Raw genomic sequence first — 17,639 nt, 5'->3', positions numbered from 1 at the left:
CTCGACTTCAATGCTGAGATTGATGTGAGTAGTGCAGTGACAGTTTCCATGGGTTTATCGGTGCAATAGTCGCGTTATGGGAGTGTTCATTGATAGTCGGTCGCCGCTGAGCCTTGATTTGTGGGTGCTCTAACTTCAAGCAGCTCCAACCCTTCATGCCAGGAGTGCCCCCGTTTGGTCTGTGGTGGGCTGGCCTTTGAGGGTCTAGCGATCACCTCGCTCGTGGGCCCCGCGTCGGGAGGGGCGGCCAGCCTGAAGAGTCCTGCGGCCAGCGGCAGTCCTCCCCACCTAAGATGGCGGGCCCGGTCCTCTCGGTTTGCTTTCGCTTCCTTATTTGGTGCGACAGGACGCGGCCTGGCGGGGGTGGGAGCATTCCTGTCTGAGAGGCCCTGCATAGCTAGAGGCTGGAGTCTGCCCGTCCCGCCCTTCCTGTCTTGTCAGCGGGAGGAGGCGCTCACCGTGCTGCCCGGGGGAGTCCTCTGGCTTGCAGGAGGTTCCTATTCCTACATATATATGTTAGTTACATTTACAAAATCTGACTCTTTTGGCCTTGCTTTACGGTTCCCAGGTGGGAGGGCCTATTGTATTTTATGGGCACATTTTGAGACACTCTTCATCCTTATTTCTTTTCGTTACTCCTCACTTGTTTCTTCCCTCTTTCTCCTACGTATCCCAGTTTTCTCCCTTGCCGCTTTTTTTCCTGTTATGGTTGTTACTGAGCAAAGAAAGGGATTCATCAATGTTTTTCCCCCAGCGACACTGATATTCCTGCATGTGATTAACTCCCCTTTGAGAAACAGCCCACTTGCTTCAAAACTAATAATGCTTTTAAAAAGTCCAGCAGCACACATGGCTAACGCCTGGTACTTCTAGACCCTTCTATAGAAATTAATGGAGGTATGTAGTTAAAATAAAACTCCACAGGAAAGAAAGTTACATTAAATTATTTAGAATGGTTAAAAGTAGAAATATATTTTAATGCAAAAAATCAGAAAAGTAAACCTGTATTTAATTGTGAATATTTCAGTAGCCCTTCTTTGAATTTGTATATTAATGTAATATTTTTTTATTAAGATATAAGAAAATCTTATTTGTATACATCACTTCATAATTAATGCATAATATAAATTATTTTTTTAATTTCACTTGGGTTTTCATTTTTAATTTGCACTTCAGAGAAATTAAAATGTAATAAAAAATTGAGTACTGTTTTTTATTGTGTTAATTTAAAATACATGTATAAAATAATTTGCATTAGCACACACCTTGTTACAGATTAATTAAAGTTTAATAAACTATTAATATCCCTTATACTTCACCATAGAGAGATCTCCACTCTGACTGTGCAGCCTTCTATGAGAAGGTATAGGGAAAAGTGGGGGAAAAAAGTTTATTTAACAAAAATATGAAACTATGGTTTTGTTAACCTGTCATACTTGCTGTACCAGTTTTCTTTAAGCTTTGACGCAATTGGGGGGGGTAAATAAAGATTAAATGCCTTGATTTGGTCACCAGACGGGTGGGAGGGATGTGGAGAGATGGGAGGGAGAAGCATGATTGACAGGAAGAGGGTTAATGTGAGATGGGAGCCCATGGTGTTTATATATGTTGGTGACGACAGCAAGGCGGTACTTATCATTAGTGAAACTGGTGCAGCGATAAATTTTACCAGGGTCCCACTGCATCACAATTATGAATGTTTTACACTAAAAAGTGTGCATGGGAGCTAATTTTCCTTGCTAGCATTAGGGCAGATGGTGCCCATGGTACATAAAAGGGAGCAGCGTGCAGTAGTTCATTTTCTTTCAGAAAGTTTTGAAATTAGTGATGGTGAGGGGTGAAAGAAGATGAGCTAGCCTGCTTTTCATGGCTACAGCCATGATAATTGCAGCAGGTGGAGTGCCTTGGGACACACATCACCTCCATTATGGAAGTAGTGTTTTTGGTCAATTCTGTTCTTGTTTGATGCTTTTTTATAAATCCCACGTTTAGTGTGGATTACATGCTACAGAAAGCACCCCAGAAATTACCTCATGATCCCTCCTCCTGTGATCATCCCTCCCCAAATCCTAGGCATATAGTTTTGGAGTGGGCCCATCTTCAAAACATTTTGCAGGGCGGTGCTCTGCAAAAACTTTTCTAGACCATGTTACATGGCAGTATTGTGTGTTGTTTGTAATGACTGCGCTTAATCAGGAGCAATTTTAAATGGGGCTTTCTTCACTTTGAATCGAGACATGGCCTAGGATTGTAGGCCACACGAATGAGCACTACTGGGCCTTTTGCTCACCCATGGCTGTGTTGGTGAGTTGAAGACACCGCCAGCATGTCTCCGTCCAGTCGTTTTTATAATTCTGTGAGGGTGAGATTTGCCTTGCAGCTTCTCTAGTTCATTGTGCTTATATGCATACTTCTGACTTGAAGTTGTGTTCTGTAATGTGTTCTACGTTGGTAGGTCATTCTAGCGGTGTGGCCTCAGTAGACTGAGGCATGGTCCCTTCTGAGAATAGGATAATTAGTTAAGTGGTTTTTACTGGTGGATTTCTGAGTGATGGTAGTGGGCCGGTGAAAGCTAGGACCAGATGCCTGGCTCTAGATTGGCTAGAGTTTCCTGTGGAACCTCTAGCCTGTAACGAGTTGAGCTTTCATGGAGGCGTTGTGGCCTAGTGTCTACAGCTGCTGACCATACAACATGGAGAGCCAGGTTTGAGTTCACAGCCTCCGACCCGCATCCTGTGAAGCCCAGCAAATCTCTCTGCCAAAAAATGGTGTGAGGTAATCTTTCTCTCCTGTCAGGTGCTCTTACATCCTTGGACAGGGTTCTGCAAACTGCCATAAAAATTAGGATTCTCCTTGTCACTTGCGCTTTAATCTGACCCCTTCAATTAAACACTTTTGATGTGAGAAATATACTCATCTAGTGGTTGAATTACATAGTGTGAAACTAGAAAATCTAGAATCTGTCCCGTCTTCCCTGCTTGACCAAATTGTGTTATCCTGGGCAGATATTTTAGGTAATTGATCTCCTTTTTGTTCATGATCTTAATGATAGCACCATCAAATATGTTAGTTGAGCATGTTTGCTGTACAAAAATATTTTGTATGATTTATTTACCCTCTAATGTAGCTCCAGCTATAATAAGAATTTAGACCACATATAGGGTACACGAAAACTAACTTGTCTCTTTGTTCTCTAAAAGCATTATCATGGGGAGATGGGAAAGCAGGGAAGTTTCTCAGTTTACGTTTATAAAAAAAAATATTTTGATGCTTATCAACATAGAGATACCATCTGAAGGATTAAGGTTAAACGCTTCTGCGTGTTAATGTTGAAGAAATGCACTTAAAAATTTTTTTTGCTTTACTTACCTCTCTGGTGTGCATGGCAGTCTCTCCCAGATCGACTATTTCCTGACATATGCGCCCTCGGTAGGCAACTTTAAGCGGCCTAAGACGTATACTCGGGGCCTCTCTGATCACTCCTCAGTGGGCATAGATTTCACGCATGGAGCTCAACAGCCAAGTCACACCATAGTTATTAATCCATGGCTGCTTAAGATCCCGGATATCAGGGAGGAGCTTGGTGTGCAGACTGGTTATTTTCTGGAAGAGAATGTGGGATCTGTTGCTTCAGCACAGACTATCTGGGAGGCGTATAAGGTAGTCATGAAGGGATATGCCCTCTCGTTGAAAACAAAATACATAGCAAAACAACGAGAAATATTGACGCAGCTAGAGGACGCACTAAAACGACTTGAGGCAGAATATGCGGTCCAGCCCTCGGATGAGACACTGCATGGCCTAGTACTTAAAAGGGAGGTATATAAACTGAAGGCCCGCGAACACATGTTAGCTAAGCAAACGGCTACCCACCATAGACTGTTCGAGTTGGGGGATAGGACCGGGAAGATGTTGGCCTGGTTGGAGAGGAAAGAGCAGTGCTCTAGATGGGTGCCTAGATTACAGACACCTGCTGGAGGGATTGTATCCTGCCCGGATGCAATAGCAGAGACATTTGCTGATTATTCTGAAGGGGTGTACTCGCCATCTGCTGTATACAATGCAGAGGAGTCACGGCACCTTTTGGCGCAAAGCGATGTGCCGGCTGTATCGGATGAGGACAGGGATCTAGTAGAGGCAGACCTCACTGATGACGAGATCCGGAAGGCTATAGGCCAAATAAAATCAGGTAAAGCAAAGTGGCCGAATGGCACTCCGATAGAATTCCTTAAGGCTACAGCCTCCCACGTGGGGCATGTACCAAGAGAGTTTGGAAAAAGGTATTTTACCCAGGGATCAGCGACTGGCTAGCATTGTCGTCATACACAAGGATGGTAAACCGGTAGAGGATTACCGTTTCTATAGACCGATCTCATTAAATAATGTAGAAGCGAAAATATGGGCAAAGGTACTTGCTACGAGACTGGGTACGGTGATATCCTCTCTGGTGCACCCAGATCAATCAGACTTTATGCCAGGATGAAATACAGCTCTTGATATTCGACGTCTTAACAATGTGCTGGCTCGGAAGTGCTACCTGGAAGAGGATGCAGTCATACTTTCCCTCGACGCGTCTATGGCGTTTGACTACATTGAATGGTCTTATATGTTTGAGGTCCTGGAAAGAATGGGACTGGGCCCTAAATTTGGATGCTGGGTGCAACTTCTGTATACTGATATATCGGGACAAATTAGAGTAAATAACTACACATCTAGACAATTTTCTCTCCGCAGAGGCACCAGACAGGGATGCCCTCTGTCACCAATGCTGTTTGCTATGATGTTGGAGCCTCTGGTAGCATGGATACGGAGAGACGTCATGACCAGGGGCCTGCGATGGTCACATGACTATGAAGATAAAATATCACTATACGCAGACGATATAGTACTCTATCTGACAAAACCCTATAGATCTATCCAAGTAGTCCTTGATATTTTTACCAATTTTGGAAAATACTCCGGTTATGCTATCAATTGGAGCAAATCAATATTGTATGTCCTGCATGGCAATGTCCCACGTCTTCCGAAGGATTGTGCCTTACGAGTTGTGGAGGACTGCTTCGATATTTGGGCATCTTTGTAACGCCTGATCTGACCCTTTATGACCACAACCTAGCCCTTGTGTTGACGAGTCTGCGAGCACATGTCCAACATTGGAGATCTCACCCATTATCATTGATTGGCCGTGCAGCCCTTTTTAAAATTCTCGCTTTGCCACGGTTTCTATATATTTTACAAAACTGCCCACATAGAGTTCCAGATGCCTACTTTACAGCGGTAGAGGGTGAGCTGCGCACTTTATGGGATGGCAAGGCCCCGGGAATAGTGCTCCCAAAATTAATGAAGGGGTGGTACGATGGAGGTATCGCATTGCCCGACATACGACTATATTATTGGGCCTCGCAAGTAGCTATAGTAAACAGATGAAGGTATGCCCCGCCGGATGACCCGGCGTGTGCTCTTGATAGGTATCAGATGGGCAGAGCTGGCTACCTTGGGGCGCTATATACTGGCTCACGAAGAACGCAGATCATAGGACCCGCAAAACACACACTGCAGATATGGAGATTAGCTAATTCCAGACTGGGTTGGACAGGCTGACTTACCAGAATGACGCCGCTGTGGTACTCGGAGAGGCTAGGTATGCTCTGTCAACATCTGGGATTCGACAAGTGGGTCATGATTGGTATTTCGACCGTAGGAGACCTGATTAAGAAGGGTAAGATACTTCGGTTTGAAGAGTTGCAGAAGACTTGTCGCCTAGCGTCAACCGAAATCTTCTGCTATTTGCAAATAAGACATGCTATGATGGCAGCTTTCCCTAGCTGTGACGACATACCGGAGTCCTCTCCGCTAGAGGATCGTCTGTTAGACGGACAACTACACACTAAAGCGATCTCCCTCACGTACAGGAAGCTTAGTAATGACTTACCAGACTCGCTTAGACAACTGAAGGAGAAATGGGAGGGGGATTTGGGGGTCATTGAGGATGAGGACTGGAGGCAGGCGCTGATGTCTTCCAGGGAAGCTGCCATCACACTTCGGTACCGCCTTGTTCAACTTAGTGTTTTTCATCGCTCATATATGACTGGAATCACTCTGGCAAGGATAGGTACCAAAACCTGGGGGTGGAGTCAGACCACCGGAAGTGGCAGTGTGGAATAAGGTAATGGATAAATGTATGATAGCCGAGAAGGAAGTATTTATCGCAGGGGGGGGGGGCGAAGAAATGGGATAGGAAGTGGTCAAAATGGAATCTGTACAGAGGAGATATTTGTGTCTCACCAATGGTAGAGTTGGAATTGAGGAGGACGGGGAATGGAGCACAAATTATGTAAAGTATACCTTTGCCAAACTTGATTTATATATGTCAACAATATGATGTGATTTAATGAGATTATCCGCACATGAGTGAAATGTCTGTCATTTTTGTTAAATCAATAAAAATATATTTAAAAAAAACATTTTGAAGACCTCTTATCATATTCTAACATGTTTGTTTCGGAGCTCGGCAGGCTGTTTCCCGTGCTCTTGGAGTCGTGGCTTTTTAATTTGTAGGCTCCCCCCACCACCTCCATAGTTTAGTGCTGAACACTCAAGCCAGATGTGTAACTCGATTCCGCAGCACAACTGAAATATTAAGCATGCTTTCAGCTGCCTGTCGCGTCTAGGGAATCAGGTGACCGGTTGTACACCGGCATATACCGTGGCTCTGGTCCTGTAATTGACACTTGAGCAGAGAACATTGTCTACTACTCGCCCTGCTGACGTGAGCAAAGGCTTAGAATAAGAGGCTATTTTTCCTGTCTGGATCTACGGCCATACGCCCTGGCAGGTTTATCTGCAAATATATTTTGGGTAAGGGTGAGGGGAGTGGAATTTAACTGTGGTAGGTGACCTTGCTTTGGCAAGGTGCGGACTGGGGTACTGAATCAAATGTGTGCAAAAGCAGTATTGCACAGATAGGATCTCGGTCCTCGTGCTCTGTGGCAGAAATGCTTAATTTCCCCCCTCTCCTAAAAAACAAAGTGCCAGGACCCTCCATATCGATGCATATAGACCCCATAAGGTAAATGCCTCTTGAACGCAGTGATTCCGTTTGACTACCCCAATCTGCGGGGGCACCTGTTATCACGCTGCCAAGTGTGGTGGTTGTGACCAGACCGTCAGCCTACTTCCATACGTTTTTACCTTTTGTTTACCCTCTTGGCACTGACCGTTTGTTTCTGGTGTAAACTATATACTCTCCTCCCCCCCCCCTTTGCATTTGTGCTTCTATGTTGACACCCGTTTATGTGCACAAACCGCACAACCGTGTTCTTGCTGTTGTTTTACATTGGGTGCCAACTCTCACCGCGACCTCCATGTCTCCATTTCAAGTCATAATCCATAAACGTTCTGCGTCTTGGATAGGTTGTCTCCGAATAGGGACGCCTGTACAGACATTCCGCTTTAAAGGGTGGTTGCCTTTTTTTGTGATGCAAACAAGGGTGATTTGTTCTTTCTGCGCCTAACGACCCCCCTCCCTCTACTCCTTTCGTTCTCGCATTGTAACTGCGGTCCCATGAGGTGTGATGACTTTCCGCTTGCTTTCCTCTGCAGAGTACAAGGATGCTTTCCTCCTCTTTGATCGCACCGGCGATGGCCGGATCCAATACAGCCAGTGTGGTGACGTCATGCGGGCCTTGGGCCAGAATCCCACAAATGCAGAGGTCCTTAAGGTGCTGGGAAACCCCAAATCAGAGGGTGAGTGTTTGCAGCACCCAGTCACTGCTTTTTGGGTTGGTATACCTTGGAGCTAAGATTTTACTTGTGGGTGTGAGTTTGTGATGGCTCTGACCCACTTTAGTCAGGGAGGAATTTGCTGTGTCCTGGGTTTCTATGTAACATGATCTGTTAAGTGTCTTTTCACACATTGAATTGGAGATCTCTGCCTTGTTCACAGTTGCTAGATGGACCATATCAGTAATTACCCCTTCATTGGAGGTCTGGGGTGGGACAAAAACCTGACTGGAGGTGGGTGGTGGGGGGTTTTGGGGACTTGGACGCTCACGTTGCTTAAAGTTTGCTACTGTTAATGTGTACTCGCCAGCCTGGCACGCTGCTGCAGCAGGTGGCTGCTTCTCTGAACTCTTCTCTCCTTCCAGAGCTTAACACCAAGATGCTTGGCTTTGACGATTTCTTGCCCATGCTGCAGACAATTGCGAAGAACAAGGACCAGGGTACCTATGACGACTTTGTGGAGGGGCTGAGGGTCTTCGACAAAGAAGCCAATGGCTCTGTGATGGGCGCTGAACTGCGACATGTACTGGTCACTCTGGGTAAGAGGCCATTTTGGCACTGTGCCATTTTCAAGGCAGAGTACAGTTGACTGTTGAACCCCCCAGGCTCCCCTGTAGTGTTCAGGGCCCCCTTTCTGATTCCGAGCTTAGGATGCTACCCACGTCTGGAAATTACAGGTAATGTGCCCTGTTTCAGCCTTACAAAGTGTCCTATGAATCTAATTTAACTTTACATTCTTTTGGGCCGAGGGAGGACTGGGTCAAGGTTGGGTTACAAGTGTTTTTAGGATTGCCCCTTCTACAGGGTAGAGCTTTGACTGGCTAATAGTTAGACTTGGTGACCCATGTCCTGGAAATTGGTGGCTTCCTTTTCTTTTGGGCAAGGGCCACTTCAAAACATCTGCTTTGTCTGGTTTTACTCTGGTGGCTAGTCTCACCAGCCAGTGCTGTTTCTGAGTCAGAAGTGCATTTTTTGGGTAAGTACTAGGTCTGAAGCTGTGCACGCTGCTGCAGTCTGGACAGTTAATCTGGAAGATGTTTGATCGAAGCCTGTGTGCGTTCTTGTCCTTTCCTTTGTGCAGGTGAGAAGATGACAGAAGATGAAGTGGAGTTGCTTCTGGCTGGGCACGAAGACGCCAATGGCTGCGTCTGTTACGAAGGTAGGTGTGATTCATGGTCTGTTACGCTTTTAGTGTGGTTCGAGGGAGGGTTGGCTTGAGGAGGCTAGTTCATTTCATACCAGCTCCTGACCATGTCAGTTCACATTCAGTTTTGGTTTTGAGTGCTTCAACACCAGATTGTACAGCCACGTGAGAATTGAGAACATAGTATAACAAATCTCCTGCTCCAAACCAGTCTGTTAGTGTTTTTTTGGGGTGTGGGGTGAATTTCAAATGCAGACTTTCAACCTCATATTAGGTTTCCTTACCTATGAGGACAGCGCGTCCCCCCCCTCCCTCCCCCAAGGTGTTCAAGGCCATCAATGAGTTAATAAGCTACCCCAGCTAGAGGGAAAAATGTGAGGCACACACTTGCTATTCATTTTCAGTGGTAAGTTGTATGTGTTCGCGTGTTTTGGGAGGTTGGGAAAGGTTATTCATCAAATCTAATCTTGTGAGCTGGGAGTGTGAATAAGTGTATAAACACTAGGAATCCAACTGTGAATCAAAAGTGTTCCCTACAATGGTAGGGAGCACACAGTGTGTTTAAATATGAGTGAATAAGTGGACATTGGTTCTGTAATTTTGTTCAACAATATTTCTTCCTTCCCACAGCATTTATCAGACACATCATGTCTGCTTGATGGGCCCCGGGGTATGCATCCTCTATGAACTCCTTTATTTTAAGGACTTCCGTTTGCTTTCTTCTCCCCCCTCCACCTTACCTGTTCATTCCTCTCAGCATGTCTCTGCATGGACCTGCCTTGAAGGAAGCCTTTAGAAAGTCTTGCATCTATACATTTGTGTTCAGCAAATGTATATATGTTTCTGCCATCCTGAATAAGTGAGCCCTAAGGTGTGTGCTGTTCTTCTAACCCCAAGATCTGCGTTTGCTGTGACTGCTTAAGAGTAGCCCTGACTTTTCTAGGTGTGTCTTGACAGTGCTTCTGTAAATCAGTTTATTTTCTCTCGCCCTTCTTGAAGGTTAGACTTTGCTCTTGGGAACAATAACATGTTTTGTGCATTTTGCCACACTTTTTGGCGTTTAGAGCAATGTGAACACTTGCTGTCTCTCCATCCGAATTTCCTTCTCCCCAGTACTTCATTGTCAGCAGCAGTACTGCCGGTTAGTTAGTACTGCTTTTTGTAGCTTTGACTAGTCTTCTCTTTACATGACTCCCACTAAAGTCGCCCTTCTGTTTACCAGATCCGTGGCAGCCAGGGCTTTAAGTGGGGCCAGTTCTTAGTTCTAAAAAGCAGGCGCCGAGACAGGTCCCTATCAGGCTCTCCATTTTTGCCCTCACCGTCGGTGAACAGATAAATCTTAACTCTGCGGCAGTACCACTGCTCAAAGCCTTTGAGGTAGCTTCATAGAGATCCCCCGCCCCCATGTCTTTTCATTCCACTTAAAGCCCTAGTGGCAGCCATCTTAAAATCATTTTACCACTGTGCATTTAAACAAGCCTTGTATCGTCTGCTGAACGGATAACGGGTTCTTACGCAAGCCTAGTCTGCCTCCTGTTGGCAGGCAGAGAACTGCCGCCACTTAGTGGCAGACCCAAAACTGCATCTTCGGTATGTAAATGCACAACTACCTATGTGCAAGCCTACCTATTTACATGTGTATGGCATTGCTACTGCCCACTGAGAACTGCCTGCTCTGTCTTCACATGCATGTGCCATAACACCTGGAGGAACAGTAGTACACTGACAATTTGCAGTCCTGCTGTTTTTCTTCTCTTCTGTGCCTGTTACACTTTGATGGAATCGTGAAGTGAATTTCTTAAAAGGTTCCTGCAATCCGTCTCTGGGTACTCGGATTGGTTGCACGCTGGCAGGTTCTGAGTGGCTTAGTCTTACCTTTTTTCCTGGACTGTCATTCTCCTTTTACCTAAAGAGTTATTGACGTCTAAGCGAAAATCATTGCTGCAAGGTATCATTGAAACCAGCAGGAAGGTCCTAGGTGTCTCATTCGTTGTCATCAGTGCCCTAGAGCTGCAGAAGGAGTATGTACGTGGTACTGACTCACGCCTGCTCCTCACAAGAGCTCAGTCCGTCTTTCCCATCTTGAAATGTTTTTATCTTTATACTCCTCAAAAGTCAGCCCGTGGAAATTGGTGGCAGTGTGGGACATATGCAGGTGCTTTCCGCTTGAATGACCAGCGTTTTCTTTATTCCTCCCCACTAATGATTGCTCCAGTTTGGCCTCTTTGATTTACATACCTGAAACTTCTAGTGTCTCAAAGAACAGCCCCTCACCCGGTTGCAGCTGGATGGGGGTAATTCTTAAGTCCTCCCTGTCACTGTTGAATTTATATGTGAAAATGAGACTAATGTGAAATTCTAGAAAGCCGTCTATCAGGAAAACATAGTAAATGTCATGGACTTTGGGGTGTGAAGAAAAGAGTTTCATCTGCTCGTAATGGGGGATTTTTATTGATTCCTTCAAATGCTATCCATCAATCACCAGCTTATTTGCATGCTTTCCCTTACGAAAAAAAGTGCAACATTTTTGATGCATTTTAACGTTTCCGTCATCTGGTTGAAGGCTCTGCACCTCAATCTAAAACTTTTTTTTGTCTGTAACATCACTTGTTTGGGTTACTAGTGTGTGAACTGACCTTGGAGCCCCCTAGTATTTTCAGAAACTTATCTTCTAATGTTACCTTCTCTTGGCGCAAACTGTATTTATTTAGATCCGCTAAGAATTCTTCTTTTTTTCATGCATACCCTGTGCTTCCTCAGTTGAGGACATTTTGCATAAAGACCAGAGCTCCTATAGCTCTATCCAGAAAGACCCGCTCATTCATAACTTCTGAGCATCTTCAATAACCAAGATGGTCACCCAAGACAGTGAGACAGGCAACCTGCTGTTGCCAGGAAGATGGTCTCCTTTATTTAAACATTCTATCAGACATGAGGAGTTCAGGCTCCTCTCCTCCAGAGTAAAAGCAGCAGCTGTGTTCCTCAAATTAAATATCTGCTTCATGGACAGTGACCACCTGCTGTGCTTTCTGCAAGTCTTAACCATTCCATATTTTATCAAGTAAAGGATCAGCTCTTAAGCCAAGGAGTTGTTCAACTTATTTGCCTGGTCTGATTGGGCATACACTGTCACCCACACCCGTCTTTGAAATCTCCAACCTGTAAGGAAGGAGGGAAAGCAGGACGAGAGTAAGGGCATATAAAGGACCTTTTCTATTGCTGGCTAGCATCTCTGGCACTTCTCGACTCGTTGTGCAGGTGAACGATAAAGGGCAAAATCCTTTCCCCCTTTTCACAGCAGCCCTTGGAGTTTGCTTTAGAGAATGGAGAACTCCGTGGTTTGTGTTTTTTTGTGGGGTTTTTTTGTGTCCGAAACCTAAGGCACCGTACTGAACTTTTATGTTAATTTTAAATAATATCCTGATGTTCCAAAGTGAGTGACTCTTTAAGGAAAGCTGGTTTTAGATGTGTCCATTGCTACAGAGTAGATGCGGTGTGACCTGAAATCCTGCGCATTGTGGGCAGCCTGATGCATTTGTTAAACTTGTTTTTAGGATATAGAACTCTCAAATCCAAAATAATGCAGCCTGACGTTAACACCATTTCCATTAGCAAAGTTCTAAATTCTTGAAGTAGCTTATTTCCTTGCTGTTCTATTACTTACTCTGCAGTTAAGTCTTCTGCTTGTATTCTCTCGTAACAGAGTTCGCATTACTTTTATTTTGTGGATGATGACCGGTCTTTGGCAAGTGCAACTACCTGAAACGCCCCTTGCTGCTTCATGACGTGAGCCCTAGGCAGTGATTCTCATGAGCTCCTCGGCCGCATGAGAGAGTGAGACTGGGGTGCAAGGATCAGAGCATCTCGCTGCAGAGTCCTAGGGACGCGTGCTTTGCTGTTCCTGATAGTTCGACTCTATCCCTGCAGCCTTTCCTTTACGCTGTCTCTGGACTGCATTGCTCTCCCGTGCCACCTTTTCGCTCTTTATGAATGGCCCTCCTGCCTGCTGTCCAAGACTGGCACCTCTGCTGTCTTCCTGCCCGCTGTAGATTACTTCAGAACTTTCTGCAGAAAGCAGAGCTGCACGTGCGCTGCTGGGCTGGCCTCTAGTGCTGTAGAAGCAAGCCTTTCGTTGACGCCCCTTGCGTGGTAGGAAATGAGCTCCCATGACGCACAGACCTGTTGGGTGGTGGGGAAGAGTCTAGAACCCTTTTTCAGTTTTTGGTTGACCCTATACATGGAAAGTTTGTGTTGAGAAATGAAAGAAAACTGTGCTTCCAAAATTAGTATCACGGGGACCTTAACCCATCTAAATTTCCTTTTTAGAGCTTTCTAACTCGTTTCCTGGGTATCTCGGCTAGAAATAAATAATTGTAGAACCATTTTTGGAGGGCACAAGAGAAATGCCCATTTCTAGCTTTGGGTGGTTCTAGAAACAGATTCTAAACAGCCATGTAGGGGGTGGGCATTGCATCTGGCTTTGATCATTCTGTGAAGTCCAGAGGTGCAGCATTAAAAGAGGACACAATCAGTATATCTGCAGTAAACTAATATTCAGGTCTTTGTTGTGTCAGAGCAGGTACTTGGATACAGCAATGAATCCTAGTGGATAGTTCAGAGTGATCCATAGACCCTCTCTGGTTAATGGTGCCTGTAAGATCTGCTGTCTTGCCCTCTGAGAAGAAACTGCTGACTTGGGTCTAGCTGGCTTGCAGCAGTTGAGCTTGAACTGACATCGTTGACTTTCTTTGAAGATAGTGTAGAGAGATTTTCTTGACTAGGCACGAGGAATCTAAGCCCCAGGCGTCATGGGAGCCTGTTTCCCACTAGTTTCCAGCGTACATGCTCCTGGGAGAGGAGCTGTGGCCCATACTCCTTCTCACTCATGTCTGCTTTCTTTCCACAGAGCTCGTCCGAATGGTGATGAATGGCTGAAGTACCCTCCCAACCTGCACTCTTCTACGAAGTGACTTTTCCACCACCAAGCCCCTCAACATACTTCACGTTTGGTTCAGTGCCTTTATCAACCTAGAGCTCTTCGCCACCTCAGACTATCAAGACAAATTCTAGATGTTGCTTTACTGCTCGGTTCTTGCACAGAATGCGTTTGAGGCTGGCCCTGTTATATATCCAGGTTGGAGGGACCTATGGAATTACTACATCTTGTCTCTCGTAACTTGTTACTACAGTTTTCTGTAATAAAGAATCTTTTTCACACTCCCTGATTTGTTTTCTGGGTGAAATTGAGATGGTGGATTGCTGTCAACTCGCATGCATTGTGATAGTTGTATTTAAGAAGCTGTATGAGAAATGTAAAATGTTTTTGTTGTGCACCAAAAAATGTGTACAAGCACATTGTTTATAGGAGTAGTGTGAAGTGTACCCAGCCTTTGGCTGCCACGCATGGCCAAATGCTGCACAGCTGTGGCATGAGGACTGGGATTGGTGTCTGGAATGCTAACCGGAGTACCTACCGGTGACTGAGATTGGTTCACACATTCCACCTGTTGGAACTGGTACACCGGTCAACTGGCACTAGCAGGGGCTACTGAACCTCAGTCATGGTGATTGAGTCCATTTATATTATGCCCTGGGCCATCCTGTTGGGGACTATGAAAACAGAGCACCAAATACTCATTTTAGCGCTTAACTCAAGGTAGGGAGATGAGCAGTAATTTGATATTGGGGTTTATAGAGCGCTCTTATGCCCTAAGGCGTTGTGGCGCTGATCTGCACAAGAGAAGATGCAAGAATAACAACAGGGTGAAGATATATTATTTTCAGTAAAGCCAGGTTTTTAACTTTTCCCTAAAAGTGAGTGGGGGCAGTTTCTAGGTTAAGAGGAAGTTAATGCCAGAGGAGCGCAGTGTTTTTCATGAAGCTTCTGCCACCCGAAGTAGCCAGTCTATGACGTGGCACAATTGTTTTCGCCAGGCTAGAACACAGAGGGCTTTATAGGGGATATACCAGCGGAATTTCTTTTTCAGGTATTCAGGACCTATGCTAATGAATGCCTTCTAAGCAATATATTGAGATTTTAAAACTGGTTGCTTTTTCACTGAAGTCTGTGGATATCGTTCAGTGCCAGGGTAGCAGACAGAAATTTAAGTCCATTTTTAAGCATTGTAGCTGCAGAATTTTGTACAGTTTGCAAATTCCGCACAATATTCACTTGGAGGCTGAGATATAGGCCATTGCAACAGTCAATAACTGCAATAACCTGGCTTTTATGTATGTTAATTTATTGTCCAAAGGACTACTAAGTTTCTGACTATTCTTGGAATGGGAAGGGTACTCATATCTTTAAGCCAGCATGATGGGGTCCAAAAGGATGTTGGGTCCAAACAGCATCACCTCTGTCTTAGCAGAGATTATTTTAAGACCTTTTTTCTTTTTTTCCCCCCGCATCCAGGCGCTAACTGCAGAGATAAAGTTGTGAAAAGAATTATTAATACCTTGATGGCATTTGGAAAGGGATACTATTCTCTGGGTATCATCGGCATATGAAACCAGTGAAAAACCAAAAGATCTAATAAGTGCTGCTAGCGGAGTAACCTAGACGTTGAACAATGATGGGCACAGTGATGATCCCTGGGGAACCCTGCATGGTAAGACCTAAGATTCAGAGGTGTATTCCTTGAGATGAACTAATTGACTCTGGAAGTGAAGGATTTAAGTAAGGTAATCGCTTTTGATATATCAGAATTTTCTCATGGACCTAGATTCCTCCTATCCCTGAGGGTAGGAACAAATGGGCACCAGGGCACAATCAACCAATCATTTGTAAAGCGCACTACATACCCGTGAGGGTCTGTAGGCGGGCGGGGGTGTGTTACTGATCAAACAGCCAGGTCTTGAGTATCCTCAAGAAGGTCAGCAGGTCTTGGGTCTGTCGTAGACTCAGTGGGAGGGTGTTCCATGTCTTTGCGGCAAGGTGGGTGAAGGATCTCCCACCGGTGGTTGTTCTTCGGATATGTAGGACGGTGTCGAGTGAGGTCGGCGGAGCGAAGTTGGAGATGTAGAAGGAGAGCAGTCTGTTGAGGTAGGCTGGGCCAGTCTTGTGGAGTGCCTTGTGTGTGTGGGTGAGGAGCTTGAAGGATATCCTCTTGTTGACGGGGAGCCAGTGCAGGTTTCTCAGGTGGGGCGTGATGTGGCTGTGGCATGGTACGTCGAGGATCAGTTGTGCCAAGGTGTTTTGGGTGCGTTGTAGCTGTTTGAGCTTGGTCGGGGCTCCCGCATAGAGGGTGTTTCCGTAGTGGAGCCTGCTGCTGACGAGGGCCTGGGTGACTGTCTTTCTTGTATTTGTTGGGATCCATCTGTAGTTCTTGCGGAGCATGCGGCGGGTGCTGGAGCAGAAGGAGGAGACTGCGTTGACTTGCTTGGTCATTGAGAGCGTTGAGTCGAGGATGATTCCCAGGTTGCGTGCGTGGTCGGTGGGTGTCTGGGCTGCCCCCAGTGCAGTCTGCCACCAGGAGTCGTCCCAGGCTGAAGGGTTGGAGTTGAGAATGAAGAACTCCGTCTTGTCAGAGTTCAGCTTCAGGCGGCTGGTCTTCATCCAGTCGGCGACGGCCTTCATTCCTTCGTGGAGATTGGCTTTGGATGTGATGGGGTCGTTGGTGAGGGAAGAGGATCAGCTGAGTGTTGTCGGCGTAGAAGATTATGTTGAGGTCGGGCTATGTGTGCGCGAGCGGGGCCATGTAAATGTTGAACAGCGTTGGGCTGAGGGAGGATCCCTGGGGTACGCCGCAGATGATGTCTGAGGCTTTGGAACAGAATGGGGGAGGCGGATGCTCAGGGTTCTGCCGGAGAGGAAGGAGGTGGTCCAATCCGGAGCCTTGTCTCATATCCCTGCGGCGTGGAGGCGTGCACGGTGGCAGACAGTGTCGAATGCGGCAGAGAGGTCTAGGAGGAGTGCTGCGTTCTCGCCGTTGTCCAGCAGGGTCCTGATGTCGGTGGCAGCGATGAGGGCAGTCTCGGTGCTGTGGTTGCTGCGGAACCCTGACTGGGAAGGGTCCAGGATTCTGTTTTCTTCGAGTTGTCGGGTTAGCTGTCTGACGGTTTTCTCAATGACCTTGGCCGGGAAGGGGAGCAGAGAGATGGGCCGGAAGTTCTTGAGGTCTCTTGGGTCTGCCTTAGGTTTTTTGAGTAGGGCGTTGATCTTAGCGTATTTCCAGATCTCTGGGAAGGTCACGGTCTCGAGAGATTGATGACGTTGCGCAGGTGGGGTGAGATGGTGCTGCTTGCTCTGTTGAAGACGTGGTGCTGGAATGGGTCTGACTGAGAGCCGGAGTGGATTGAGCGCATGGTCTTGATGGTGTCATCAATGCTCACGCTGGGCCAGGCTAGCAGGTGGTCGTGGTCGATGGTGTACGGAGGGTAAATTGTGTTGCTGTCTGGGTGTTAAAGCTGTCGTGGATGTCTGCTATCTTGTGGTGGAAGAAGGTGGCGGGAGTCGCGCGGGATGTCGTTGGTGTTGGAGCTGGGGTCGGAGAGTTAGTAGTCAGAAAATTGTCAAATGTCTTGCACCTTCTTCTGATAGAGTGCCAGGACATTGCAAAAATGACTGCTAATTACGGTGGATTTGGAAGTAGTTATAGTAGTGATTGTGCGAAAGAGGAGTGTGGGGGGGGTGTTACTCAAAAAGCTTTGAGGTGGGGGGAGATGTAGTCTAATTTCTTTGAACCAGTTAGGAGTCTGGCAGTGTTGAGGCAGG

At 46.1% G+C, this 17,639-nt stretch overlaps 1 protein-coding gene across 4 annotated transcripts in view; it reads left to right on the top strand.

Moving 5' to 3' along the window:
• MYL6 (myosin light chain 6) overlaps positions 1-14,146 on the top strand; it is a 69,040-nt gene extending 54,894 nt beyond the window's left edge. For 2 of the 4 annotated variants that reach the window (XM_078686246.1, XM_078686253.1), the window contains exons 3-7: positions 7,603-7,746; positions 8,148-8,321; positions 8,864-8,941; positions 9,557-9,596; positions 13,833-14,146. In XM_078686246.1, the coding sequence (XP_078542372.1) occupies positions 7,603-7,746; positions 8,148-8,321; positions 8,864-8,941; positions 9,557-9,585 (425 nt within the window). In that variant the 3' untranslated portion in view covers positions 9,586-9,596; positions 13,833-14,146. The remainder of the gene's footprint in view (positions 1-7,602; positions 7,747-8,147; positions 8,322-8,863; positions 8,942-9,556; positions 9,597-13,832) is intronic. The other 2 variants (XM_078686244.1, XM_078686247.1) reach the window with 1 other exon arrangement.
• The last annotated feature ends 3,493 nt before the right edge of the window (positions 14,147-17,639 follow it).

This window comes from Lissotriton helveticus, chromosome 1_1 (genome assembly GCF_964261635.1).
Source record: "Lissotriton helveticus chromosome 1_1, aLisHel1.1, whole genome shotgun sequence".
Lineage (NCBI taxonomy): Eukaryota > Metazoa > Chordata > Amphibia > Caudata > Salamandridae > Lissotriton > Lissotriton helveticus.
This window is presented reverse-complemented; position numbering and strand designations above follow the sequence as displayed.